We start from the raw sequence: 27525 nt of genomic DNA on the forward strand, positions 1-27525 counted from the left end.
GTATGTAACGAGAACTAATAAAAAATAGTATGTATTGAAAGTATGTTTTAAAATAAATAATAACCTCTCTACTCTAAAATAAATGAATAAATAAATGGTGAATACATTGTGAAAACAATATCTTAAGGCATTCATTTAGAATTTAAAAAATCCCCTTAAATATCCACCAAAATCAAACAAAGCCATGTGATAAATCATCAGGGAATTTAATTGGCCCATCTAAAGTGTCTAGCAAATCTCCAGAAAATATAATATAATTATGTATCCTTAAATAACTATAACATTATTTCATTGAATAGATTGTTCATTCCTTTGGTTTGTAACTCTATGCCTTTCTCTAACCCAATAATTCTTAAATTTGGTCTTTTTATGTTATCCTTTAATTCTTGACTGTTCTGCTCATGGTTTCTTACCATCTTCATTGTGTGGTCAACTTTATTTTCAAGAGTACATATTTTGTCTTCATTGTCTGAGATTCTGTCTTCTAAGTGATCTAATCTCCTGATGGTGCTTTCTATTGAGTTTTTAATTTGGTTTATTGTTCCCTTCATTTCAAAGATTTCTGGGTTTTTTTTTGTTTGTTTGTTTGTTTGTTTTGCAGAACCTCCATCTCCTTATTGAAGTCATATTTTGCTTCCTATATTTGCTTATGTAGCTCTTTATTGAAATGATCTTTTGGTGCATCTATTTGATCTCTTTTATCAACTGTTAATTCAAAGAACATTTTAATTATGTATATTCTGAACCCCTTCTCTGCAATTTCTTCTGCTGTGCTGGCCATGGATTCTAATAATATAGTATCTTGTTTTGTATGGAGCACTTTCTTCCCTTGTTTTTTCATGTTGTTTGTGTGTCTTCCTTTCTAGTACTGCAGATCCAAGGTGTTATAGATTTTACCCTGTAGGCTGACAGTGTCCCCGCAGGGTTCTAATACCTCTCTTTTAAGGGGGAAAACAATATTAACAGATCCCAATACAAACAATATACAGCTTTAAATCAAATAGCTGTTATTAAGATGTTTATGGTTTTGTCACGATATATAGAAATGTTGAGTTTAATTATTATCTACGATATAAACAGTAGGTTTGCAAAAGGACCTGCACTTTCTGATGGTAGACAAACAGAGAAGCAGGTATAGTGTGTAGGATGAGATGTTAAGGAGGTAGGAGAGGAGGATATAGAATTATTAGATCTTAGGATGCATAAAAGAGGAATCTAAAGAAGTTGACTAGTAGCAGGAGAAAAGAGGAAAGTGATTCTGGAGAGAAAAGTAAGTGGGAACAAAATAGAGTATAAAAAACAAACATACAAATTAAAACAATGAAAATGTAAAAATAGGAGATAAAAGAATATACAACACAACTGTAATATATTACTCAGATGTCCCAGTCCTCAGTAGCCTAATTCATAAAAAGTACTTGGTTTCACAAATGTGATATGAGGGTGGGAGTAGAGAGGGAGGGTTGGAGGGAGGGAGGGAGGGAGAGAGAGAAGAAAAAGAAAAAAGAAAAAAAAATCTAAGGAAAATTTAAGGATTGTTTTTGTTGGAGTTCAGTATCTTTCCTCTTTCCCATCTCATCCAATAGGTGGGGTTGTCTGTTGTTTGCTGGTATCTCCACCCTCAGGATGTGAAGGTTATTAGGGTGGGAGGGTTGGTCTTGTGGGTGATGCTCCTGGAGGTGTGGTATAGCACTTGCCAGTCCTGGAAGGGAGACTGCACCCCCAAGGAATTCCTTTTGGGCTTGCTCATGTGAAGTGGGCGCCTGGTTTTTTCTCCTTATGTTGCCTGTAGACCTCACAATTCATGGTCTCTAATTTAGTCTGGAAACAGTACCTCACTTACCCATCCCTTTCTACTTCCCAATCAGGAAACTCTATCCCCAGAGGTCTTCTGGGCTGTACTCTGGGGCCTGCACACTTGTCAAAGAGAGGTGTTTTGTATTGGGTACTACAGGACCAGGCTTTGCGAGCTATGGGCAGGCCACATGATTGCAAGCACTGTCTTGGGTTAGTGGCTGCAGGGGAGAGAGAGGAATTGGGGAATATAGGTACCTTGATATTGCTTCTAGGTCCCAGCCAGTGTCCCAAGCTGGGAGTTGCCCCAATTAAAGATGGTGACAATCTATTCAATGATATAATACCAGAAAATTTTCCAAACAAGAAGAATGAATTGGAAAATCAAATATAAGAGGCTTACCGGACACCAAATATACAAAATCACAATAGATCCACACCAAGGAACATTATAGTGAAAATGTCTAACATAATGGACAGGGAGAGAATTTTAAAAGCCAAAGAGAAAGAAACCAGATTACATATAGGGGAAAACCAATTAGGATATCTGTAATTTTTCAACCCAGACCCTGAAGGCTAGATCCTGGAATAACATACACCAAGCTCTGAAAGAAAATGAATGCTAACCCAAAATCTTAAAATCACCGAAATTAAGCTTTAGATTTGATGACAAAATAAAAACATTATCCATAATAAACAAAGTTATCAGCAAAGTCAGGTACTACACTAAAGGAAACCAAGTCAAGTTAAATACCAAAAATAAAGAATTATGACCAGGAATACAAATCATGGCTCGATAATAACTCTGAATGTTAGTGGCCTAAACTCACCAATCAAAAGACATAGGCTGGCAGAATGGATTTTAAAAAAAGACCCAACAATATGCTGCCTTCAAGAGACTCATCCAATAGGAAAAGACATGCACTGACTGAAGGTGAAAGGTTGGGCAAAAATATACCACTCACATGCACTGCAGAAACGAGCAGGGGTTTCCACCCCCATATCAAATAAAGTACACTTCAAGCCAAAGTTAATCAAAAGGGATAAAGAAGGATATTACATACCGTTTAAGGGAACCATACAGCAACAAGACATAATAATTATAAATATGTATGCCCCAAACAATGAAGCATCTCTGTTTATGAGACAAACTCTTCTCAAATTCAAGAGTCAAATAGATTCCAACACAACAATTCTGGGTGACTTTTAACACACTTTTGCACCATTGAATATATTTTCCAAACAAAAACTAAACAAAGAAACTAGAGAACTCAACAATACTATCAATAACAGACTGGATGAATGTATATAGAATATTTCATCCATCAATGAATGAATACACTTTCTTCTCACTAGCACATGGATCCTTCTCTAAAACAGACCACATATTATGACAAACGCAATTCTTTGCAAATACAAAAACGTAGAGATACTACCTGCCTTTTATCAGATAATAATGGAATGAAATTAGAAATCAATGATTAAAATAAAAAACAGAAGCTACTCCAACACCAGGAGACTAAATAATATGTTACTGAAAGAACAATGGATTTCAGAAGACATCAAAGAGATTAAAAATTCTTAGAAGTAAATGAGAACACTGATAACAACATATTGAAATCTCTGGGACACTATGAAGGCAATACTAAGAGAAAAGTTCGTTGCATGGAGTTCATTAATTAAAAGAAGAAAAAGTCAATAAATGATATAACACTGCATCTCAAAGCCCTAGAAAAAAAAGAACAAATCAACACCAAAAGCAGTATAAAACAGGCAACAATTAAAAGCAGAGCTGAAATCAACGAAATTGAAACAAACAAACAAACAAAAACAATTGAAAAAACTGACCAAAATAAATGCTGGTTCCTTGAAAAACAAATAAAATTGATAAACCCTTAGCCATGCTAAAAAAGGAGAGGGAGAGAGAAAAATCCAAATACTAACATCCATGATGAAAACGGAAATATCACAACGGACACTACAGAAATACAGAAGATAATTAGAAATTACTTTGAAAAATTGTATTCAAATAAAATACAAAATATTGAAGGCATGGACAAATTTCTAGAGTCCTATGATTTGTTCAATCAGAATAACATACACAAGTTAAGCAGATCAATTTCAAGCAATGAACTTGAATAAAATCTATCAAACAAGAAAAGCCCAGGACCAGATGGATTTACCACTGAGTTCTACAAGACATATAAAGAAGAACTAATACCAATAGTCCTCAAATTATTCCATGAAATAGAAAAAGAGGGAACACTTCCAAATTCATTCTACAAGGCCAATATCACCCTGATTCCAAAACAAAACGAAGGCACATCAAAGAAAGAAAACTTAAGACCAATATCCATAATGAACATAGATGTAAAAATTTCAATAAAATTCTGGAAAATTGAATACAAAAACATATTAAAAAGAGTGCACCACAGTCAAGTGAGGTTCATCCCAGGGATGAACATACAAAAATCAATAAATGTAATTCATCACATCAATAGACTTAAAGATAAGAATCATATTATCATTTCAATAGGCGCAGAAAAAGCATTCAGCAAAATATAGCACTCCTTCATGTACAAAACACTAGAAAAAGTCGGGATAATAGGAACATAACTCAATGTTGTAAAAGCTATCCATGCTAAGCCCAAGGTCAACATTTTTCTAAATGGAAAAAAAATTGAAAGCATTCCCTCTAACTACTGGAACCAGACAGGAATGCCCTCTTTTACCATTTCTATTTAAACTCTAGCCAGAGTAATTAGACAGATGAATGAAACTAAAGGGATATGGATAGGAAAAGAAGAACTCGAACTACCACTATTTGCAGAAGACATGATTCTATACTTAGAGGATCCAAAAAATTCCAACAGAAAACGTCTACAACTAATAAATAAATTTACCAAAGCAGCCGCACATAAAATCAACACCCATTAATCTAAGGCATTTCTTTAAATCAGTGACAAATCCTCTGAAACTAGGAAAACTACCCCATTTACAACAGCCTCAAAAAAAAAACAAAAAAAAAAAACCAAAATTAAATACTTGGGAATCAACTTAACGAAAGAGGTGAAAGACCTCTACAATGAAAACTACAGAACACTGAGGAAAGAAATTAAAGAAGATGGAAAGATCTCCTTTGTTCTTGGATAGGCAGTATTAATATTGTCAAAATGACCATACTACCAAAAGCACTATATAGATATAATGCATTTTGACCCTCTGTCTAATGGAGGAAAAAATAATCCCAAATCTTCTTCATGTTAGATTAGGCCCCGACTTCCTTAGTAAGACTCCTATAGTGCAAGAAATAAAATCAAGAATCAATAAATGGGATAGATTGAAACTGAAAAGCTTCTTCTCAGCAAAAGAAACAATTAGTGAGGCGAAGAGAGAGCCTATAGAATGGGACCAAGTTTTTACCACAAGCACATCAGATATAGCACTAATCTCTAGGATATATAAATAACTTAGAAAAATTAACACCCCCAAAATAAATAACCCAATTCACAAATGGGCTAACAAAATGAACAGACATTTCTCAGAGATGATATACAATCAATCAACAAATGTATGAAAAAATGTTCAGTATCTCTAACAATTAAAGAAATGCAAATCAAAACTACTCTAAAATTTCATCTCACTCCAGGCAGAATGGCAGCTTTTAAAGAATACAAACAACAATAAGTGTTGGCAAGGACTGGGGAAAAAGGCACACTCATATATTGCTGGTAGGACTGCAAATTGGTGCAACCAATCTGGAAAGCAGTATGGAGATTCCTTGGAAAGCTGGGAATGGAAGCATCACTTGACCCAGCTATTCCACTCCTCGGTCTATACCAAAAGGACTTAAAAACAGCTTACTTCAGTGATGCAGCCACATCAATGTTCATAGCAACACAATTCATAACACCAACTGCAGAAGTAACCTAGATGACCTTCAATAGATGAATGGATAAGAAAACTGTGGTATATATACAAAATGGAATGTTACTCAGCCTTAAAAGAGAATAAAATTATGGCATTTGCAGGAGTTGGAGAAAATCATTCTAAGTAAGCTAGTCCCAAAAAAACAAATGCCAAATGTGTTCTCTGATACATAGATGCTCATCCACAATGGGGACTGGGTAGAGCATGGGAGGAATGGAGGAACTTTAGGTAGGGCAAAGGGGAGGGAGGGGGAGAGAGAGGTATGGGGGTAAGAAAGAAATCTTTAGAGACAAACATCTTTACACTAGGTAGAGGTATGAAGATAGAAATGGTGTGATTCTACTTTGTGTACAAGCAGAGACATGAAAAATTGTGCTCTACATGGGTACTACAAATTGAAATGCATTCTGCTGTCATGTATAACAAATTAGAATAAATAAATTAAAAAATAACTATGACATACCATTAAAGTAATCACAGAATATAAAATTAAAAGTCATCTGCTAAAGTTTTTCATTATTTCTTAATAATTTTTTTAAAATTATAGATGGACACAATACATTTAATTTATATATTTTCATGTGAGGCTGAGGATTGAAACCAGTGCCCCTCTCGAGGGCAAGTGCTCTACCACTGACCTATAACCCCAGCCTTGTTGTTTGATTTTGAAATAAAAATATTTGGGTGACAGTGGGGAAACAAATGAATTTATCACAAATAGCAAAGTTTAGGAAAAGAAAAAAGTTAGCAAATGGATGTCATATTTTCACGGAAATACTGACAAATATCTGATTTCTGAAATTCTAATAAGTTGCTTTTACTAACAATGTTAAAAAATATAAGTGGTATGTAGGTTGAGAAGTGTAGAGGTTGCCAGGGGAATCATAAAAAACCATGAATCATCCCCAAGCTACCTTTTTGATTATGATTCTGAGTACTAATGTGGACTATAAAATTAAAACATTTCTTAAGGATTATCATTTGGTTTTATTTTGTGCCATAATTCCCAAAGTAATTTTCAGTTTTTTCTAAATAATAGATGTTAATGGCTCAATATCACATTATTGTTTGAAGATGAATAATATGTGACAGAACGTTATATTTTCCTTTAATAAAAATCATAGGTACAGGTGTTTGCATGTTAATATTAAAAACAATATTCTGAATGCTTCTGCAACATCAGTTTTAAATATCCTTTTACTTAAAATTCTAATTAATGATAACCTCTCATCACTGCAGAAGCTTCTCTAACATTTAATAGGAAGGTGTTATACCTAAGTAATGTGGCACATTACTACATGATTTCAAGTGAATTTGAGGTGCAAAGAAAAGCTTTGCCTTTGATTATCTAACATACCATACTAAGGTAGCTTCACCACCCTTCCTATTCCTGCCAGAGAACCCCACTGTACCCATTACCTTTAGATCCTTCTACTTATTACCACTGCCTTCTTAGTCTGACTGTATTGAAGTTTATTCCAGCTAAAGTGTTTCCAAAGTTTTATTTGTGGGTAGTCTCCTATTTCCAAGCATGTACTGGGTCAGGTTATAGGCATGTGCATGTGTTCCAGCCTAATCTTATGGGGGCACTCTGCTTAAAGAGCTTTATAGAGTTCCCATAAAGCTAAATTGCTGGCCAAATTTAACTAATTAAATTTAACAAATTTAACTTCGGTTTGACATAGTATTTAAGTTGCATAAAGCGTACTATTTAAGTTGAAAAAGGTAAATTAGGTTACTTAATAAATCAGGCAAGTTTACACTTCTTGATCAATAACATTGGGTTAACAACCAAGGTCTTCTGAGTTTTTAGAGTGTCGATGCTGATGGCTTTTTTACTTATATAGCTATACATATATGTCTACTGTTTGTAAAACTGATACTGTTATGGTTTGGACATTAAATGTTCTCTGAAGATTTGTTGAAGAGCCTGAGGCACTATTAGGGGAGTGGTTATAGCCTTTAGGAGGTTGGGCCTTCTAGATGAAAGTTGGCGCAGAGTGTTCTTAAAGGAGATATTTGAGCCTTGGTGTGTCTGTCTGTCTCTCACTCTGCAACTTGGTGGCTATGAGGTGAACAGATCTTCTCTGCCACATATTCCTCACCTTAACACAGACCCAGAAACCATGATGCCAACTGACAACTGAATGAAACCTCTGAAGCTGTGAGCCACAATACCGTTCCCCCCCTTTTTTAAATATTTATTTTTTAGTTGTAGTTGGACACAGTACCTTTATTTATTTTTATGTGGTGCTGAGGATTGAACCCAGGGCCTCAAGTGCTAAGCAAGCACTCTCCCACTGAGCCACAACCCCAGCCCCCAAATTTTCCCCTTTTATGTTTTGTCATAGTAATAGAAAGCTAAAAAATGACCTAAATGTCATTTTCTTATTTTAGAAATTGCCTTCACAAGGACATATTCAGCTTTTGCTAGTATGTTGTCAACCTAACAATGCTACAGACAGAATTTATTTATTTATTTTTTTGGTGCAGGGGATTCAACCAGTATATCCTAGTCTGTGCATGTTAAGCACTTGTTCTATCACTTAACTAAACACATAGCCCTGAGACACAGTCTTTTCTTTGAGCTCATATAATTCATTCTTTAAATTAGTATCAAGACAAAACTTACATTGAAATTTGTCTCTCAGAGTAAGTTTAGTAACTATTATTTAATATGTACCTGAAGTTTAAATGAGAGCTATTATAATAGAATATTATTCCAGTATATAGAACTGGAATAAAATGTATAAAAAGTGCAAGTGAGGCTGAGGATGTGGCTCAAGCGGTAGCGCGCTCGCCTGGCATGCGTGCAGCCCGGGTTCGATCCTCAGTACCACATACCAACAAAGATGTTGTGTCCGCAGAGAACTAAAAAATAAATAGTAAAAAAAAAAATTCTCTCTCTCTCTCTTTCTCTCTCCTCTCTCACTCTCTCTTAAAAAAAAAAAAAGTGCAAGTGAACTTGTTTTTAAACAGAATAACCTTTAAAAGCTATGCATTTTGAATAAGTATTAGATAAAATATAAAATTCAGAACAAATAAGCTACGACACTATCACATGATATTCTAAATCATAATGATAGTAGAATTTTACTTTTTGAGTTATTAAAACAGTTGTTTCACAAGTTTTAATTTCTAAGGTTCAAACTATAACACATTAAGGATATTCCAATGATGTCTGATTAAAATGGTGATTACCATGAAATGAACCTGGCCAGAAAACCATCACATTTTCAATCACATGTGTCCATTTGAAGAAAACAAAGACAAGCAGCTTCCTTTACTGTCCCAACCTGCTATGATCAGAATGGAGGGGCCTATGTCTTCACCTCTTTTCACCTGTACTCAGTACCTCCTAGACATGGCCACACAGGCAAATTAAGATCTGTTTCCAATTCATCTTTAAAGCAGGACTTAGTTTGTCAAATATTTTGCCAAGTATGTGGGAGAAAGTTTCTCATTCAAGATCCATAATAATTCTTTCAAAATTTACTATGATCAGCCTTGAAACACTATATTCTTTATGGAAAACCTTCAGAAAAAGTGAAAAGAAATTTGACATTTTCCCCTCAGAATACCTTAAACTTTGATAATTTTCACATCTACGTGCCTGTGAATCACATTTCATGACCAAGGTAAACTCCAATTAAGACTATAGCTGTCCATCCTATTTAAATCAAAGTGTCCTATTTCTAAAAAAACCTAATGAACCAATATTTAAATAAGGATCTATAAAGTTTGCAACTCTAATTCTCAAGGGGATAGAAGAACTAAGCAAGTTCTATACAGAAAGCAGTTACATAAGTCTAAATTCTTTGAAAAAGCCAATATGTTGACCAAATGGTCTTTAAAATTTTTTTTGAAAACAAGGATTTCCAATCAGCTGTTTTTTCCCAATTGTTAAAGCAATTAGTTCATAGAGATATGTAATTTCTGCAGCAACAACAACACATACAATTAATTATATGGCTTTAATCATATTTACTCACCCTCCTAATAGTATCTGTGGTTGGCTGGATTCATTTGTGATACCAAATATATCAGGAATTAGATCACCATTGAAGCTGTAAAAAAAATCATAAAAAACATTAAATAGCTATTTTATTAAAAAAGAAGAAAAAACAAAACTCTGGGAGGTCTAGTAGACATCACAATGTTCACCAGTGTCTACTTATAGTCAATAAAATGTTGGCAGAAGTAACACATATCACTTCCAAGCCAGTGTTTAGTCATTGTTGCTTGCTACAACCCTTACTAAGCATGTTACAATAATTTAAGAACATGCATTTTGGATGGTTTAGCTACAAAGGTAGTGGGGTCTCTGATAGCCTACCTTTCTGAGCAATGTCACAGCAGAGCCTACTGCTGACCTACAGTGGACACATTGTAGAGTGAACAAAAAAAAAATAAATAAAGTTTGTTGTGAGATTTTTGGGATTGCTGTAACTTCTACATAATCTAGCCTATTCCTGAGGGATAAAGAGATGGTTTCGATTCCTAGAAATTTATTTCTGAGCCATGACCCAACTTGTTTATTTAGATGGATTTATTTAGAGGCTATAAGTCCTCACATGCTCACGTGATAACAATGCTCACATGATATAAAATTCCATACTAGTTGTTGACTCTTGTAACAGCAATGAAAAAAACACAAGCATGAAAGAAATCAAGGTGAACACCTTTAAGAAGATTAACCCATGGATTTATCAGTCATGCTTCACATGGTCACTGACCTACTGATAGGGTTCTAACAAGTATAAGAAAGTTCTTAATGGAAGAAGATGGCCATTTGTAGCTGTAGCTCCAAGAATGATTGCTACTGTATTATCAAAACACCCTGTCAGAAATTTGGAATAAATTACCCTAGTACGTGAGACTATTTTGAAGACAAATATAACACAAAGGAAGAGCTGCAAAAAGGGCAAAATTTCTCTTTAATGTAAGAATCTTTCTATATTTCTAGAGGAAACCCTATATTCTTCATATCTGTCAATCGGGCATAAACAATTTTAATCAAAAACTACTCTCTTAGTTCTTTGAATAATGACTTAACTACTAACATCGGTCCATTATGGATACATATGAAGCTATAAAAGCACAGATCTTCCTTTTTTCAAAATAATAAACTTCATTTTTCTCTCCTCCATAATGGCAAACCACCAGCATACAATCAATAATATAGCCCTCTATTAGCTTTAAGAAACTAATTTAATGTCAATACTACTTAGCAAAGTAGCTTCTGTCATAAAAGATTATATTTGTAAATTTAAAACCATTCCCAGGGAAGCAGAGTACATACTTACTCCATAATTAGTGGCTGATCTTGAAAAGTCCTATTGAGTATGGTCATATTGTTAGGATCTATAAAGAGAGAATACACGTAAATTAGTGGGCATTTATATATTATTTTTGATATTTACAGTTAGGGAAAATATTGTTTTATTCTTTGCAAGATTTGTTTCTAATTCATTCCAACTATTATCATTAATGAGACATTGTAAATCTAATTTCAGGATAAAACATTGACAGAGTTCACCCTATAGTGAAAACCAGGCTCTTACTCTCTTACTCTCCCCCTCTCTCTTACTCTCTCCCTTTCTTACTCTCCCCCTCTCTTCCTCACTCTCCCCCTCTCTTCTCTCTCTTCCCCCTCTCCTTTCTTTTCTCTCTCCTCCTCTCTCTCTCTCTCTCTCTCTCTCTCTCTCTCTCAACCCCCTTCTCTTTGCGACTGGCTGCTACAGTCCTGCTAATAAAATCTCAGACAGGTAAAAAAAAAAAAAAAAAAAAAAAAAACGAAAACCAGCATGATGAGTTTTGTTTAAGATTCCTTCTAACTATCTGCCAATTCTCCTTTGTATACAATTTAGCATTAAAGTAGTTTACAATGAACAAGGTATTGGTGCACAGAAGCCAATATATGCAACACTATCTAACTCTGCTTCATCTATGCTCACTGAGAAGCCATGCTTTGCATACAGTACTCCTTTAAATACTTCATAGTAACAAATGGATGATTATAAAGCATTGATTGAGATTATTGTCTATAGTTCCAAATGTGACAAAACACAACTGCATTTGCCTTCCTTGAAATCTGGCTCCATGAACAAAGTTTCAATCATTATTTCCTTTTCAGATAAGACTTGAAGGTTCATGGGTGGATATGGTTAGACAACTCTCAATCTCTACTTCAACTTTTTTGTGCTTTCCTGTACTGGGGAGTAACAACCAAAAATAGTACTTCCTAGATATCCTTGCATCTAAGATATTGAATTAAGTTAAGCCTTGTCAATCACTTACACTGTGAGTTCTATCTCTGTATCTGTTCACTTATTTGAAAGTTTTAAGAGGTCATGTGTAGCATCCACTTTGCTGACAAGAATCATGGAAAGCACTGCATCACTGTGACAGCTATTTTGCAACTGGCCATTTCTGATTATAGCTTTCTTAATGGCACTGAGAACTGTTCCTGAGTATTTAACCCAGAGTTTGTTCTTTAGCTATCTCAACAATCTCACAAGACATTAAAACCTTTTGATAAATCTTGCTTCCTTAAACTAATAAGAATGAACTTTGTTCTTTGAAATTGACCCCAGGTTGCTTCTGAGTTGAAAAAGAATAATTAGAACTTCTAAAAATTTTTTACAATTATTAACACCCAAGAACAGCATTTTGAACTAATTTCAGAACAATATTTTTGCTATATTTTCCTAAGACTATCAGGCATATTTTCCCACATCTTTCCAATCATAAATATTAAAAATTCTTAAAACACATTCACCTAATGTTTGATTTTTTCCCCAGAAGATAACAGCTCCTAATTCATTGTTGGCATGATTTTGGGGAAAATATGTTAGAAGGACATCCATTTGTGAATCACCATCATAATCCCCAGGAACTACACTTGTTATCAATGCACTGTGATTCCTAAAAGAAATAAACATTTTAAAATATTAGAGAAGTTACAACAGTAAAGGACACCTTTATATTTCTACCATAAAATATTTTCAATGCCAAACTGAAAATATCACAGAACTGATTAATCTTATTCTTTTCTTTATTATCACTCCTTCTGTATGTAGACTACTTTGTTCTATAAGAATTGAGAATGAACGCAGAGCAGTCCTACAAAACAATAGATCTGAAACATACTAAGAGAAAACCTATCTATCTCTGTACCTGCCAATATTAAACATTGGCTAATACAGTCATTTTAGTTAGTCCTTTTGTCAAAAATACTAAGATATTTGGATAGTGTTTGTAATAAGAGGAGGAGCATAACAGCTAAAGCAACAAAGAATATCAGTGTGACCTATCAATTAAGATATTTGTAAGACATTTAACTTGGATTTTAATGTACATTCAAAACTTATAATAAAATTAAGGATTTTATTTTTCATTTTTATATTTTTTTTAGTTGTTGATGGACCCAATACCTTTATTTTGTTTGTTTCTATTTCTATGTGGTGTGATCAAACCCAGCACTTCATGCATGCTAGGCAAGCGCTCTACACTGAGCCACAACCCTGGCCCCTTTTGAAAGCTAGTCTGAATTCACAAGGGAAAACAAAGTTTTATGAAATCTGATAGTTCGCTATCCAAACATATATATCTAATTTTATATTTTTAATAAAATAATTCTAAAACTATTTATATTAACCTTGAACACTTAACATCCTGGAGTCTTCTCAAAATGTTGTCTGAATGATAAACCAAAAAATAGGGCTTAAATTAAATTTATATTTAATTCTACTTAGAGCAAATAGCAACACAACAAACTTCCAATTAGATGATGTATAACTATTTTTTATATGCATGTCCTTCTCCCTCTCAATCACCAAGGTAAGAATCAATAGGTGTATTTCTAGAAAGTTTCAGACGTTAAGGATTTAAGTAATAGCAGAAGGTAAGGTTTTGGCCTTAAGTTAAAAACAGGGAGTTAATAGAAAGTTCACAAACTAAACAAAACAAAACAAAACCAGTCTGATCATTGCCCCTACCTCCACCCCTGGCATGCCAGCCAAAGAGGAAAATATATAAAGGACAAGATAGAGTACAGAAGTCCCATCATGCAAAGAATTTTCAATTAGCTCTTTAATGACTTAATCAAAGATGAATAATAGACTATGAATATTAAAGAAAGCAAAAATAAATAGCAATGTGAAAGAACTTGAAGAAAACAGAGCTAATAAAGGGAACCAAAGAAAACTTCAAAATTACAGTTGAAGCCAGAAAAGAAAAGTATGATCATGAAAACAAACAAACAAACAAACAAAAACCCATCATGCTAAGGTGCTAAGGGATAAAAACAGAAAGAGAAGAAAGAAAACTTCGGAAATAAAAAAATAAGACAACTAACATATGGAAGTCTTAGATGATAAAGTACAGAACCCCCTCTCAGAAAACAAAACAAATAAAAACCAAGATGACCAAAGTAAAAACAAACAAAAAGATAAAGGAACTGGGATGAATTGAGCAAATCAATAACCAACTGGTAAGAATTTCTTAATGAACAACAGGGGCCCACCTATGCCCAACAGAGCAAATGAAAAACAATCTGTATCTAAAAACATCACCAAGAAATTAGAGCAAAAGGGATAAAGAAGAGACTCTATAGCTTCCAAAATATACAAGTGACATTTGAAGGATTAGGATAAACAATAGGACTAGATTTTAAAAGAACCCATGAAGCTAAGATTCTCCTCATGGAACTGAGTTTAAACTCTATGCTATTTATGATAGCTCCTACTCTGCTCTGATTCCAGCTTCCTAGACTATGACTCTCCAAAGTGTACCATCCTGTTCTGTCAGGCAAATTTTTTTTTTTTTAAACTCTTCTTCATAACATGTTGTCTTTACTACCATCTCTTTCTCTTTCTTAAAAGATTCTTACTATTTTTTTTAATTGTTTTATGTTGTAGACACACATTTTATTTCTTTATGTGGTGCTGAGAATCAAATCCAGTGCCGCATACATGCTAGGCAAGCAAGCACTCAATCACTGAACCACAACCCCAGCCCACAATGTTTTTTATTGGAAGAAAGCATTAGGGAGAGCATTATAGCTATAAATGTTGATGATATTTATTTCTACATATTCATATATGTACACAATATAACAATATAATTCTTTTAAAGGCAGTGTCCCTAAACTTGAACATCCTCACCTAAATTTACTCATATTATAGTCAAGCTAGAATTCAGTGACTCTCTGGAGGTGCTACTTTGGCCTGCAATGAGCCATCTCTTTCCCCTCAAATACACAATTCCTCATTTCCTATAATTTCAAAATTGTGTTGGCTCACTATCATTTGTGGTGGGGGACACTGTTTCATACAATGTCAACCATGAAAATAAGATTAGATACTTTTTCAAAATTCAGATAATTTCATTTCAAAAGACTGAATTGAACTCCTTCAGAATCTACCTTAATAACTAATCAACTATTAGTCAATTAAAAAGTTAAGACAGAAGTCATTGATCTGCAAATTACACTCCCTGTTTCCCATGCAAAACAATGTTAACCTGAAGAGCCTCATATAATTAATCTACTCCCACAGGCATGCTCTGGATGAGGAACAATATCTAATACATCCAAGAAAGCCTGTTAGACTGCAAAGGAATGAAAAATGTTCACATAGGTACAGATCTCAGTCCACTCAACTTTATTTCTTTTTATTTTATTTATTTTTTAAAGAGGAAATTATTTTAAACTTTAGTACTTTCATTATCTTTCTTGACAAATTACTTACTACTCATACCTTTTAACTAGTAGTTTTGTGTCACATCACAGGTAAGAGTGAGTTCATAAACAACCCAACCAGGTAATCCATATCAATAATTTTGCTAATGACTAATGTTTAAAAAAATGTATAATTTTGTACTTACTTGAAGGATATCTTTACTTTGGGTTTAAAATAGGGTGCATTCTGGTCTGCCAAAAAGACGATTAAATCATTTTCTAAAAGAAGAAAATATATGATGTTAGAAAAATGTTTCCTGGTAAAATATTCATCCAATGGTTATAAACTTTCTGGGCACTGTTGTCAACAAGAAAACTTACTCTATTCCAGTTCATGTACACTTTCAAAGATAGCCCTATTGATCTAATGGGATGGAAACTTAACAGTATATCATAAGTTTAATATTCAAAGAAGCAGAGGAAGGATAACCATAAAAATACATAGTTGGATCAAGACAAACCAAAGTCAGTGGATTCTGCCAAGAGTCAGATGGGCTGACATTAAAAAGAAAAAAAAACTACAAAGAACATCCCTTAAAAGTGTACTATTGTGTAACAATGAGACTCTGAATTTAATTCACAGCAAAAACAAAACCACAAAAAACCCTATATTATACCATACTATATATCAATCCCGGTGCTCCCCACGTCCATTATGTTGTTCTTTTAAAAGGTCATTTCGCTCATCACAGAACTTTAACTCTTGTTGTAGATATTTGACAACATGGACATAATAAAACATTTAAGCAGCAAAAACTGAATCCTCCAAGACCCTTCTGCTCTGGTTGATGCATTCTTGGAATTCAATTAGCATTCAATGAGATAGACTTTTTAAACCATTTAAGAAAGGACAGGCCAACTACCATCTACCAAGATTGGATTAAGTAGTTACATGTTTGACAGCATAAACACTTCTTGCAAAATGGGGAGTAATTAAAGACAGGAAAAATATCCAGAGCCCATAAGAGGTCAGGATCCTGTCAGTCAGGCTCTGCACTAGCTCCTCACTTTCTTTATGGCCTTGACCTTTATGCAATACCTGCTTTTGTTGGTACTCAAGAATGTTAAGATCCCTTCTAATGCCCACTGTCAGCATCAAGATTTTGGGGGGAAAAAAAAAAGGTCTTTGTGATGGTTAAAGCAAATAACTTCCAAGAACCACAAAGTTGGCCAAAAAAAAAAAAAAAAAAAAGCGCAGATTTGGAAGATTAGGGTGGTGAAGGTAATGAGAAAGAGTCAGTTGTGCACTAACTACTAGGCAGTTCATGAGGTAGAAGAGTTTGTAGTTTGTGAAGAGTTTCTCAATAAAGCTCTGGGCTTATTAGTGGTCCTTGCACAACGTTTGTGAAAGGGATGGAGTGTTTGGGGCCTTAAGAGGTTACAGTAGCTTCAGAGAAAACTGAAACCCTGACATAGGGGGAAGGATTAGTTAAATGGGGAGGCAAAGATGAGTCCTCTATGAGAAGAAACTGTCAAGTTGCATCTTCTGTTCATCAAAGGGAAACCTGAAGTAAAGCCAAAGCAAATAAAGAGGCCTTAAGAACAGACGGAGAGGCCAGCTACAAAGACTCTTGGGAATCAGGAAGTACTCTGAGAGGCAGGTGATTCCACGGGGACGAGTGGGATGCGTGGGTGAAGGCCGCGGGCTTCTCAGGAAAAATATGGGGTGTTGCCAGGGCTTTGAGGGGCAGATCAAAACGTGGAGTGACCGGGACAGAACCCGGGGTTGGAAAAATGGAGAAAAAGGACAAGCTGTCAAGGATGCTGGAGATAAAGGGAGGGCCACAGGGCTAGGAGAGAAGGACTGGGTAATGCAAGAGGACCGGCTATGGGAAGAGGGGATGTGGAGAACACCGGGAGGGCACACGGACAGCGGACAGAGGGAGGGCCCGGCAAGCACTGACTTTCCCGCAGCACGAAGAGGTCCGTCTGCTTGTCGGAGTTGAGGTCCCCGAAGGCCGCCAGGGTGCCCCAGGCCTCAGCCCCAAAGAGTTCGGCCGTGACGTTGTGCAGCGCTCGTGCCGGGACCGGCCCGACTCCCAGCAGTGCGAGCCCCGCAAGGAGCGGCGCCAGCAGCGCCCAGGAGCTCGGCAGCCGGCCCGCCGCCGCCATGGCAGCCCCTTGGCCCCCGCCCGCCGGCCCAGCGCCGCGCTTGACGGCAGCCGCAAAGCACCGCGCGGCCGACCAAGACAGAAAGCACGCAGCCTTGAGGCGCTTTCGAGCCGCAGTCGACTCTCCACGCCTTCTCGCGACAAGGGCTGCCCCTCTGACGATAGGGAAGCGCGGAGCTGGGGTGAAGCGCGCCTCCGCGCTCACTTCCGGCCGGCGCGCCTCTCGACAGTGTCGCGCGGGGGGGCGGGGCCGGGCGGGTGGTGCACACAGGCGTCCCCCAGGGCTTTTGCCAATTCAGTGGCCGCAGCGCGATGGCCGGGGCGGCAGGGCTCATGGCCGATGTGAGCTGGAAAGTCTTGGAGCGAAGAGCCCGGGCCAAGCGCTCAGGTTTGGCTGGCTGGGGCGCCGCTCCCTACCCCCGCACAGTGGGTGGTGCCTCCCCTTAAGCACCTTGGGCGGCTGGGAGGTGGGGGTCCTGGGATTGAACCTGTTGGATGTGTATTTCTCCTTAGAAAGTCGGCGGCGGCCCTGCCTTTGCTCCTGATGTGCACCCCGCCCCCAGCAAAAAAGAAAAAAACAGGTGGTGGCCCTCCCGTCTAGTTTTGTTTCTCTCCAGATCTATTCCGTATTTCCCCTCAGAAAGTAGCGGCTACACGACTTCTCATGGAGTCTTGCCCCTAGAAATCAGGCGGCGACACATAACTGGGAAAGGGACTGTGGCTTCCCTATGTGTATTCTATCCACAAAAGTCAAAGAGCTTCAGTTTTAGATTTTGACCCTAAAAAAGGTGGCGACTGCTCGTTGCTTTATTTCATACTTCCCTTTTATATTCCCATTAATTTTAAGCTGTAGCCAGATATCTGTGTGACAGATATTGATGGACTCGGTGGCTGGGGCCACAAAGTAAGTCATATTGAGCATACTTAGGGCCCAGAATGAAGTGAGCCCCTTCCCTGGACAAGTGGACTTTAGGACCTGTACTTTCCTTTCATGGTTTTGGGAACCCGAGGCTGTAGAGGTCAGAGGATGCCAACAGTGCATGTGTCCTGAACTGACTTGTTCAAATTGCAAAGTCAGGACTTTAAATTAGCACTTGTGGCTGATCGCTTCTCCAAGATCTGAGAATGAAACTTAGCAAATTTCTCACTGACTAAATGTAATATTTTTTTAAATGTCTTATTATTATTATTTTTTTTAACGTTGCTGGGGATTGAACTCCGAGCCTTTTTGCACATGAGACAAGCACTCTACCAACTGAGCTATATCCCCAGCCCTAGATATAGTCTTGATCAAAAAGTGCACCCTTAAAGCTGGAGAATTGGTGGATGGCGAGTCTTCCACTAAGGAAACTATGTATCATTATTGAGGGATGGAAAAGATATTGTCCAGGAAAATTAAATCTGCATTTGCATTAATATTAAGCAGGGTTTTCTTGGGTTTTTTGTTTGTTTGTTTTGTTTTTTCCTCCATATTATGTTTTGAACTTTGCTCATTTAATGAAGTTCTTAGTTATCTGTTGTGTACCCTGACTTTTTTTTCCTTTAAAACACATAGAAAGTGTTTTATTTCATCAACCATCTTCGTTGCCAATTAAATTGTTTTAAAATGTTAATTTGTACATTTATTTACTTAAGGTTATAAGAAAACTCACAAGGTATGAGAGAATTTTTAGAAAAGGAGTCGCCAGTACATTTTAGAGTCAATACAATAATTTGAAGTAGTCTAAAGTATTTTTGTTTCATGTTTCTTTAAGTGTTTTTTTTTTTTTAATGTCATGTGGAAATACTGAGTTGGCTATTAACTATATGATTATCTGGGCTATAAGAAGTGTTGACTAATTGGTTATGTCTGGACAAAGAATAATCAGAGTTTTCTCACAGGGAATCGAGCATTGCCCCCAGCATTTATTTTTGCAGTATTTTTCTTTTCTTTTAATAAGCACATGGAGTTTATTTTCTTTAGTCTTTACTTTGTTTTCTCTTAAATACATGTTATAACAATAAGCTTTGAAAACCTTATTTTTCTTTTAAATGAGAAGAAAATTTGTTTTATGTAACTTGTTGAATGCAGTTGCTTAAATCCAGTTTCATGTAGAAAGTAGTTAAGTATATAGTATTAATTTTGGATGTTCCTACACGTTTACTTGGTTGAGTTAAAAGAGAAAACAGTTGAAACTAGTCCTCCAAATTAGCTGTTTTAAGTTTTATATTCTTTTAACTGTATGAAGTATAGATGATAAAACTTCTCAGTGAATCACTTCTTGGGTTGTTAAAAACAACTTGATTGTGGACTTTTAGAAGAATATATAAATAGTTTTATTTGAAAGTTGAACTAATCTGCTTCTGGTATAGACTGCTCTGCAGAATTCTAAGCATTGTTACATAGTAGCATAATTATTTTACTGCACAATTAAGCATGCTACTCTTATGTAATGTGTAATAAATGAATATTATTTTTCCTGCCTCATCTTTGTAAGCAAATGTAATTCATCAAACAAAGGAAATAAAATTTTCAAGTCATAAAAGAGAAAATAAAATTATATAATGATCCTCAATTATTGCCTTTTGTTGTGCACTGCATCATGTTAATAACTGCTCACACTGCTTTCAATTAATCTAATGCTGATTGCTTCTAACCTTCACTAAACAGTTTTAAAATTGCTGTAATGTAGCCTGCGACACTTATTATTAGAGTCAACAATTTGAAATGGCCAACTCACCTGGTGCAGTCGTCTCTTCTCCACCAGCTTTCTTAAGGTCTGGTAAGTGTGTAGACCCTGAAAGGGTCATTTGGTAATTTTAAATACCTTTATTTTTAAAGGTTGTTGTCATCATATATCATTTTGGTTTTATTTCCTCTTTGGTGGGCCCAAACCTAAGCACCATTTCAGCTAGGCTTAGGCTCATGTTAGCATTGTTTTAAATGAGGCCTGTTGTGGTTTTGTGCTGTAGGGCTTGAGAAGGGCAGAGTAGAAGCCCTGCCCTGACACTGGGCAAGCTCTTTGTCTAAGGGCAGTTCCTTAGTGCCTGGGAACCTCAATAGTCAAATGGGTACATAGTATAACTTCTTAAATGACTTTTTGTCTTCTTACATAATGAAAGCAACTTTCATAAATCAGAAATTTTGGATCAACACCCCACATATGTCTACTCATTATCAACTCCCTATGAAGTAGGTATTTTTATTTCATAGATCTTATCACAGATAGGAAGTGATTTGTCCTGAGACTATTGTTTCAGAATTATGCTTTGCACTCCATTCCATGGTTTCTTGGTGTAAGGGCTAGAGGAGTTGTTGGTACAGTGGCTTCTTAGAGTGTTGTGCTGAGAGCTGATTGAAAGCTGCAGAATCAGCTTCCCAGATGAGTGCATATGATTTTGAAAACAATTTTAAGGTAACTTATGGCCCCAGGAGTGAATACATATGGATTCTGATTAGGAACCTAGTCCTTTGGATGCTGGCAATCTTACTTTACTTTTCTTTTTAAGTACCAGGTTGTTTTCCATCTTGGCTTTCCCTCTAATAGTTAGGTTTTCGGCATTAGCAAAGTCAAGGGGAAACAGAATGCTAAAGATATGCTTTTGTACAGCAATAGTTCTTATAATCAAGAATTATTCTTTGACATTACATAGAGTGTTTGAAGGCAGTATAGAAGAAGCTTTTCCAGTACCATCTTATGAAATTTAAATTGAATGCACTAAGAAACAAAATAGAAAATAGCAAACTTCAGTGTTATAATCCATGTTAAAGAATCATTAATATAGTAAGACTATAAATACTTAAAAATTTTATCTGTTAATAAATGATATATCTGAACACTTATATATAATTATTTACTTATTTATAAATACTGCATTTATATTGGAAATGATTTGCTTTCCCTTATTGTACCTTGGACATTATAATTATAGGAGATTGTTTTATTGCATGTTTTCATCTAATAAGCTTTTTTTTATAATTTTTTTTTTTTAGTTGTAGGTGGACACAATAATGTAGCTGATTATTTCATGTATTTTAACCTTCCTTATTCTTTCTGGATATGTTTCTACTCTTTTTTCTTTTGGAGATACTGGGGATTGAGCCACATCCCCAGCCCTGTTTTATATTTTATTAGAGACAGGGTCTTACTGAGTTGCTTAGCACCTCACTTTTGCTGAGGCTGGCTTTGAACTCGCAATCCTCCTGTCTCAGCCTCTCGAGCCACTGGGATTACAGGCGTGTGCCACGATGCCTGCCTGTTTCTACTTTTTATGGAATTTAGTGTGAATTCTGCATTTTTATTTCTATGTGTGCATATAAGAGTTATGCTCTGACTTCTAATGCATTAGTATGTCTAGTGGTTGAATGTAATTTGTTTTGACTGCTTAAAACGAAAGAGAGATCTTGATATCCAGGGTTTTCTCTAAAGAAGCTTGGGGGAAAAAATAAAGAACATTTGAAAAAAAATGTACAAGACAATGAATTCATAAAGAAATGCAAAAGCCAAAATAAATTAAATAATTATTAGGGAAGGAATATGGTATCCAATACCCCAGATTGCTTCCATTTCTTCAGTGGCTACTACAGTATTCAGTGTATTACTTTAACTGAGTTGGTCAGCTGTAGCAATCACTTTGGCTTTGCTACAGGTGATTATAATAGTGATGATACCATAGTCTGAAGAGAAATGAAACAGCTTGTTATTTTTTCTTTAGTAATTTATGAGAAAATAACCTAATAAATTATTGCTTTGTGAAATGAATCATCACCTTTTCTATGTCTTGCTGAGTGTATCGCCATCCAATAAGCGGGTTTCAATGTGACTTGAAAACAGGTTTGAGACTTCTGGAATCCGGTGGATTAGAGCCCTCTAATGAAGTCCTAATGAAAGAGTATATGGTTTCTGGCTCTGCTGTTTACTACCTGTTTGATCTTGAGCAAGTTACTTTAATCTTTGGAGACTCAGTTCACTTTATTATTTTCTAAACAAACAAACAAAAAAACGGGATAATAAAACCCACCTGGAGAGATTATTGTGAGGATTAAAGAAGATATTAAATGCAAAGCATTTTGATATTTAGTAGCTGCTCATACATTTTAGTTTTTTTCTTTCCTAAAACTATGTCTTTTACAATATTGCTTTTTTTTTAAATTTTAAGAGTAAGGTCTTACACATAGACATGGTTACTTATCTCTTTCTCATTTTGAGATTTACTCTTAAATTAGCCATTTGATTAAGAAAACCTGTCTTGCTAAATTATAATTAGCTTGAATCAGGTTACCCAGAATTGATAGAGCTGTGTTATTTAATGGATCATTCCATCTTAGAAATTCTGAGTCCATGTCATTTTTGTCAATCCACTATGACTCTAAAAACATTGTTTCTGACAATTTCTATAGAAATTCCTGTTAGATAGCAAGTAGAGCAGTTGTTATTTTATATATAGTCAGAAGATTTTTGTCTTATGTGGAGTATGTAATGAGCTCCCTTCATGTAGGGTGGAATTTTCAGAAGTACTTATAAATTTTATTCTACTGGGAGCTCTGATTTCTTCTTACTAGGTCTTGCCCTGTAATCTTATAAGATTTAGGAAATGGAAACCATATGATATCGCTTAACTCCCTTGGCATGAATCTCATTGACCTTAAAGCTTACTCTTTCTGTGTCATTATGCTCAGCAAAGATGATACTTCAGATTTCATAAGTGAAACGGTTACATGAAGAGCACAACAGCCTGTCTCACTGTTTTAGATTGTTACCTACTCACATTGGGTATTCTAAAAGCTATTTTCCTCTTGCTGTTTTTTTTTTCTTTTTTTTTTTTCTTCAGTCTTCTGTGAAATCAGAGAAAGAGAAGAAATCTCCAGAATTCCTGATTCAGATCCAGGTGCCCAATGAGCATTTCCAAGTGGGCATATGCTGAGTATCTCAAATATAACCTGGCCAAAACAGGACTATTTTCCCAACCACATTTCTTATTAAATGTTTTCTGTCTTGTTAAACTAAACCATTATTTTTCCAGCTGCTCAAGATAAATATGTAAGAATTAGTTCTCTCTTTTCTTCACCTAATTTGTTCAGTTCACCAGGAAATCTTTTCAACTTCATCTCTAAAATGTGTACCAAATCTTTCCATTTTCTCCAACCTTCATAGTCCAGGCCTCTCTCATGTCTGGTGTATACTATAAAAATATCTTGTTTTCCTATATCCGCATTCTTGCCTCATTAAAGTCTATGCTTAAACCCAGAAGTAAGAAGGCTCTTAAAAAATTTAAGTCACATCATGTCATTTTCTTTTTAAAATCTTATCTTCTTAGCATAAAATCCATAATCCCTTCCCTTAGATGGCAGAGTCCCAAGTGACCTAACTCTTTCCCTAATTCTTTCCACTTCAACTGATTCTCATCCTTAATTTACAGTCTCATTTTCCTTTTAGCTCATTGTAGTAGCTATTTTCTCTGTCTGGTGAGTTTTCTCTTCTGCTATTTGGGTAACTTATTCCTTCTTTTTGTCTTTTAGGTCCTCAGAAGGATCTTTCCTTTCCAATCTATGTCCAGACGTTCCTCTGCAGTATACTTCTTGCTGTTTTGATATTTTTTTCTTTCTTAAATTTTCTGTCCACTAGAATATAAACTGTAAGAGAGCAGAGATGTCATCATTTTTGTTCCCTGCTGTATCCCTAAAGGACAGAAGAGTACTTGAAACATAATTAATGTTCATTAAATCAGAAGTTCTTATTATCATGCCTGAGTTCCTACTGCCCTTTTTGAAAGACAATGTCACAAGGTGATTAGTAGGTAGACTTTAGATCACTGGGCTCAAGTATCAGTACTGATATATACAAAAAAGTGTAAAGGTGTTTTTGCACCTAATTTTCCTCATTATACACTGTAAATAAACACGTAGTTCTTTTGTAAAGATGAAATAATGTCTATGAAGTATTTGCTGGTAGTGCTACTGGTACTAATAATGGCAATAATGATTGTTGTGTTGATAATAGCTGTGACAACCACTTAAGCAGCTAATATTTATTAAGTACTTAATATATGACAAACAGTATTTTAAGTGTTTTACACTTAAATCTCACAACAATTCTGTGCTGTAGGTAATACTGCTGTCTGCTTTTGAAAAAAAAAATCAACACATGGAGGAGTAATGTAGCTCTTTTAACATGAGTAGTAGAGCTAGGATACAAACTCTGAAAGAGACTCTGCTTCTAACCACTCCTGCCTTTTCTCTCTTCATCTTTGATCATGCCCAGTACTTCATAAAAAATGGCAGTGATTACTGCTTGCTCTTGGTAATGTTCACTGTTTTCTCATTCATTTCAGATTAGCTAGGATTATTAGACCTCTCAGATCTCATAGAAATTTTGCACTATAGGTTCTCCTCAATTTACAATGGTGTTATATTCTCATAAACTCATTGTAAATTGAAAATGTTGTACATCTTATCTCTTTCTTTGTAAATTGTTATGAACTATAGTCACCCTACTATGCTATAGAACATTAGAACTTATTTCTCCTATCTAACTGTATTTTGGAACTAATTATCCTATCTCCATCTAGTCTTCTACCATCTACTCTTTGTAGCATCTAGTGACCACTATTTTTTTCTGTTTCTATGAAATCATCCTTTTTTAAGCTTCTACATAAGAACATGCACTATCTCTCTGTGCCTCACTTATTTTACTTAACATAATGTCCTCCAGATCCATCCATGTTACTACAGTCGACAGGATTTCATTCTATTTTGTGGCTGCAGGAGGGTGGCTAACTGTCTTCTGAGGCAATGGCAGGTGATGTTACTCAGGGTAGATTGCCACGCTGCTTTCTGGGACCAAGCATAGGTGACCAAGTGTAGACACAAGGCTGTTTTGTGGGGCCAGGGCTAGTTTCATAGGGTGGAAGAGTCCACCAGGCAACCTTTAGTGTTCATATTAGGGTGGACGGGACTACTTGGCATCCTCATTGTGGTTACTAGTGGGTTGATGCCTCCACTGTGTTGGTTTGCAAGACCAGGAGGGCTTTGACAGCTGAGTGGTTTGGAATAGCTGCCCTGCTGCTTTACCTGATCTTGGGATGGGCCTGCTTTAAAGTTGTGCAGCAGGAACCTAAGTGGGGGAGGGGACAACATGGTCTGTTTTTTTTTTTTCCCTGGGGCAATGTAGTGGTGTGTATTCCCTGGCAGTTCCCCAGACTGCCTACTGTGATGGCAGTAGGCTTCTCCAACAGCAAATACTTCAGGATTTCCCTGACATTAGTAAGGATTGCTGGGGGCCTCCTGCTTATCTTTCCCCACAGTGAAATTCCCTTTTGGTTCCCTCTCACCTGGAGAAATGAGATGTATTTAGTTTTGTTTGTAAGACCAGTGCGAGTCTCCCTGCTCCTTGAAGTCTCCAGGATATCCCTGTGGAACTTTGGCACTCCACTTTAAACCCTCTAGGGGAATAGTAGTTGTTCATTTGTTTTGGTCATTTGTTGTTCATTTGTTGTTCATTTGTTGTGGAGAGAAGTGTACTCTAGTACCTCTAGTCAACCATCTTGCTCCATCAAAGACTGGTATTTTTCTTTACATGCAGTTTCTTTTTGCCCTGGATTCCTTCAGTTGTTTCCTGCCTATAGTCATTACCTCCCACTGGACCACCTCTCTAGTTAACACAACCTATAAGTTGCTGCCTGTTTCTTTCTAAAATGAAGAACTGACCCTGTTATTTCCTTGATTAACACCACTCATCAACTTCCTGTTTCTTGCAGGATTGGGTTGGGAACTTTAAGGAAGGTCACTCTGCAAATGACATTTCAGCTGAAGGAGGAAATGAATGAAGGGAGAAGAGGAGATGAGTGTTCTAGGATAGGATGTTGAAGCTAAACAACTGTTGTGGGCAAAGAATGGGTAAGAGAGCAGGGATTGTAAAGAGCAGGGCCTTGGGAATCTTGAAGATATTTAGGTTTTATTATAAGTGGAGTTGAATGATCTGATTAATATTTATGAAAATTATCTGGCTACTATGTAAAAAATGGACTAGAAGGTGGTGAGAAGACAGGGAGCAGACTTATGACAGAAACCATTTCTTAAATATGTTTATGATGAACATGTAATGCAGTGCACAGTGCTGGCATATGGCGATACTCTGTCCATTCTTGATAATGAAGGGCATAATGAAGATGCAGATATTGACAGTGATTCAGAAAATGTGACATTGGTTATGCACATGACCCTATTTCCCATTTATAACATAACTTTTAGAATGCAGCCCATTTAACATAGGAAGGTTTTCTGTAAACTCTTAGTTAACTATTTTTCTATAATTGTAGTAATCCTTGTCCATACTTTTAAAAAAAAAATTTTTATTGGTGTACTTTAATTATAGAAAAAAATAGGATTCCTTGTGATATATTTGTACCTGTACACAACATAATTTGGTCTTTGACCATATTACTTCCTTTACCCTCACCTCCCCTTTCTAGAATCCTTCCTTTACTTTTTTTTTTTTTTTAAAGAGAGAGTGAGAGAGGAGAGAGAGAATTTTTAATATTTATTTTTTAGTTCTCGGCGGACACAACATCTTTGTTTGTATGTGGTGCTGAGGATCGAACCCGGGCCGCACACATGCCAGACGAGCGCGCTACCGCCTGAGCCACATTCCCAGCCCCATCTAGTCTCCTTCCTTTACTTGAATGGCATCCCTTCTATTTTATTTTAAGTGACTGTCAAGCATTATTCTTTTTTTTTTTCAAAATGTTTTTTAGTTGTCGCTGGACCTTTATTTATTTATATGTGGTGCTGAGAAACTAACCCAGTCTCTCACACATGCTAGGCAAGCACTCTACTACTGAGCTACAAGCCTAGCCCTGTTTCTTCTATTTTTATGAGAGACCTTTTTCTCTCACTTTTTTTCCCCTCTAGCTTTGACATATGAGAGAAAACATACAACATACAACCCTTGACTTTCTGAGACTGGCTGA

At 36.1% G+C, this 27525-nt stretch overlaps 2 protein-coding genes across 4 annotated transcripts in view; one reads left to right on the forward strand and one right to left on the reverse strand.

The window, feature by feature from the left end:
- Positions 1 to 17792, reverse strand: part of ITFG1 (integrin alpha FG-GAP repeat containing 1) — a 256647-nt gene extending 238855 nt beyond the window's left edge. The window contains exons 1-5 of one of the 2 annotated variants that reach the window (XM_081273851.1): positions 17371 to 17792; positions 15613 to 15685; positions 12506 to 12651; positions 11031 to 11088; positions 9717 to 9791 (exon numbers count right to left, since the gene is read on the reverse strand). In XM_081273851.1, coding sequence (XP_081129977.1) covers positions 9717 to 9791; positions 11031 to 11088; positions 12506 to 12651; positions 15613 to 15685; positions 17371 to 17578 — 560 coding nt within the window. In that variant the 5' untranslated portion in view covers positions 17579 to 17792. The remainder of the gene's footprint in view (positions 1 to 9716; positions 9792 to 11030; positions 11089 to 12505; positions 12652 to 15612; positions 15686 to 17370) is intronic. The other variant, XM_081273850.1, reaches the window with a different exon arrangement.
- A 16-nt stretch (positions 17793 to 17808) lies between these two features.
- PHKB (phosphorylase kinase regulatory subunit beta) overlaps positions 17809 to 27525 on the forward strand; it is a 223515-nt gene continuing 213798 nt past the window's right edge. For both annotated transcript variants that reach the window (XM_081273845.1, XM_081273844.1), the window contains exon 1: positions 17809 to 17965. In XM_081273845.1, the coding sequence (XP_081129971.1) occupies positions 17890 to 17965 (76 nt within the window). In that variant the 5' untranslated portion in view covers positions 17809 to 17889. The remainder of the gene's footprint in view (positions 17966 to 27525) is intronic.

Source organism: Spermophilus citellus, assembly GCF_964194105.1.
Source record: "Spermophilus citellus genome assembly, chromosome: 18".
In the NCBI taxonomy this organism is placed as follows: domain Eukaryota; kingdom Metazoa; phylum Chordata; class Mammalia; order Rodentia; family Sciuridae; genus Spermophilus; species Spermophilus citellus.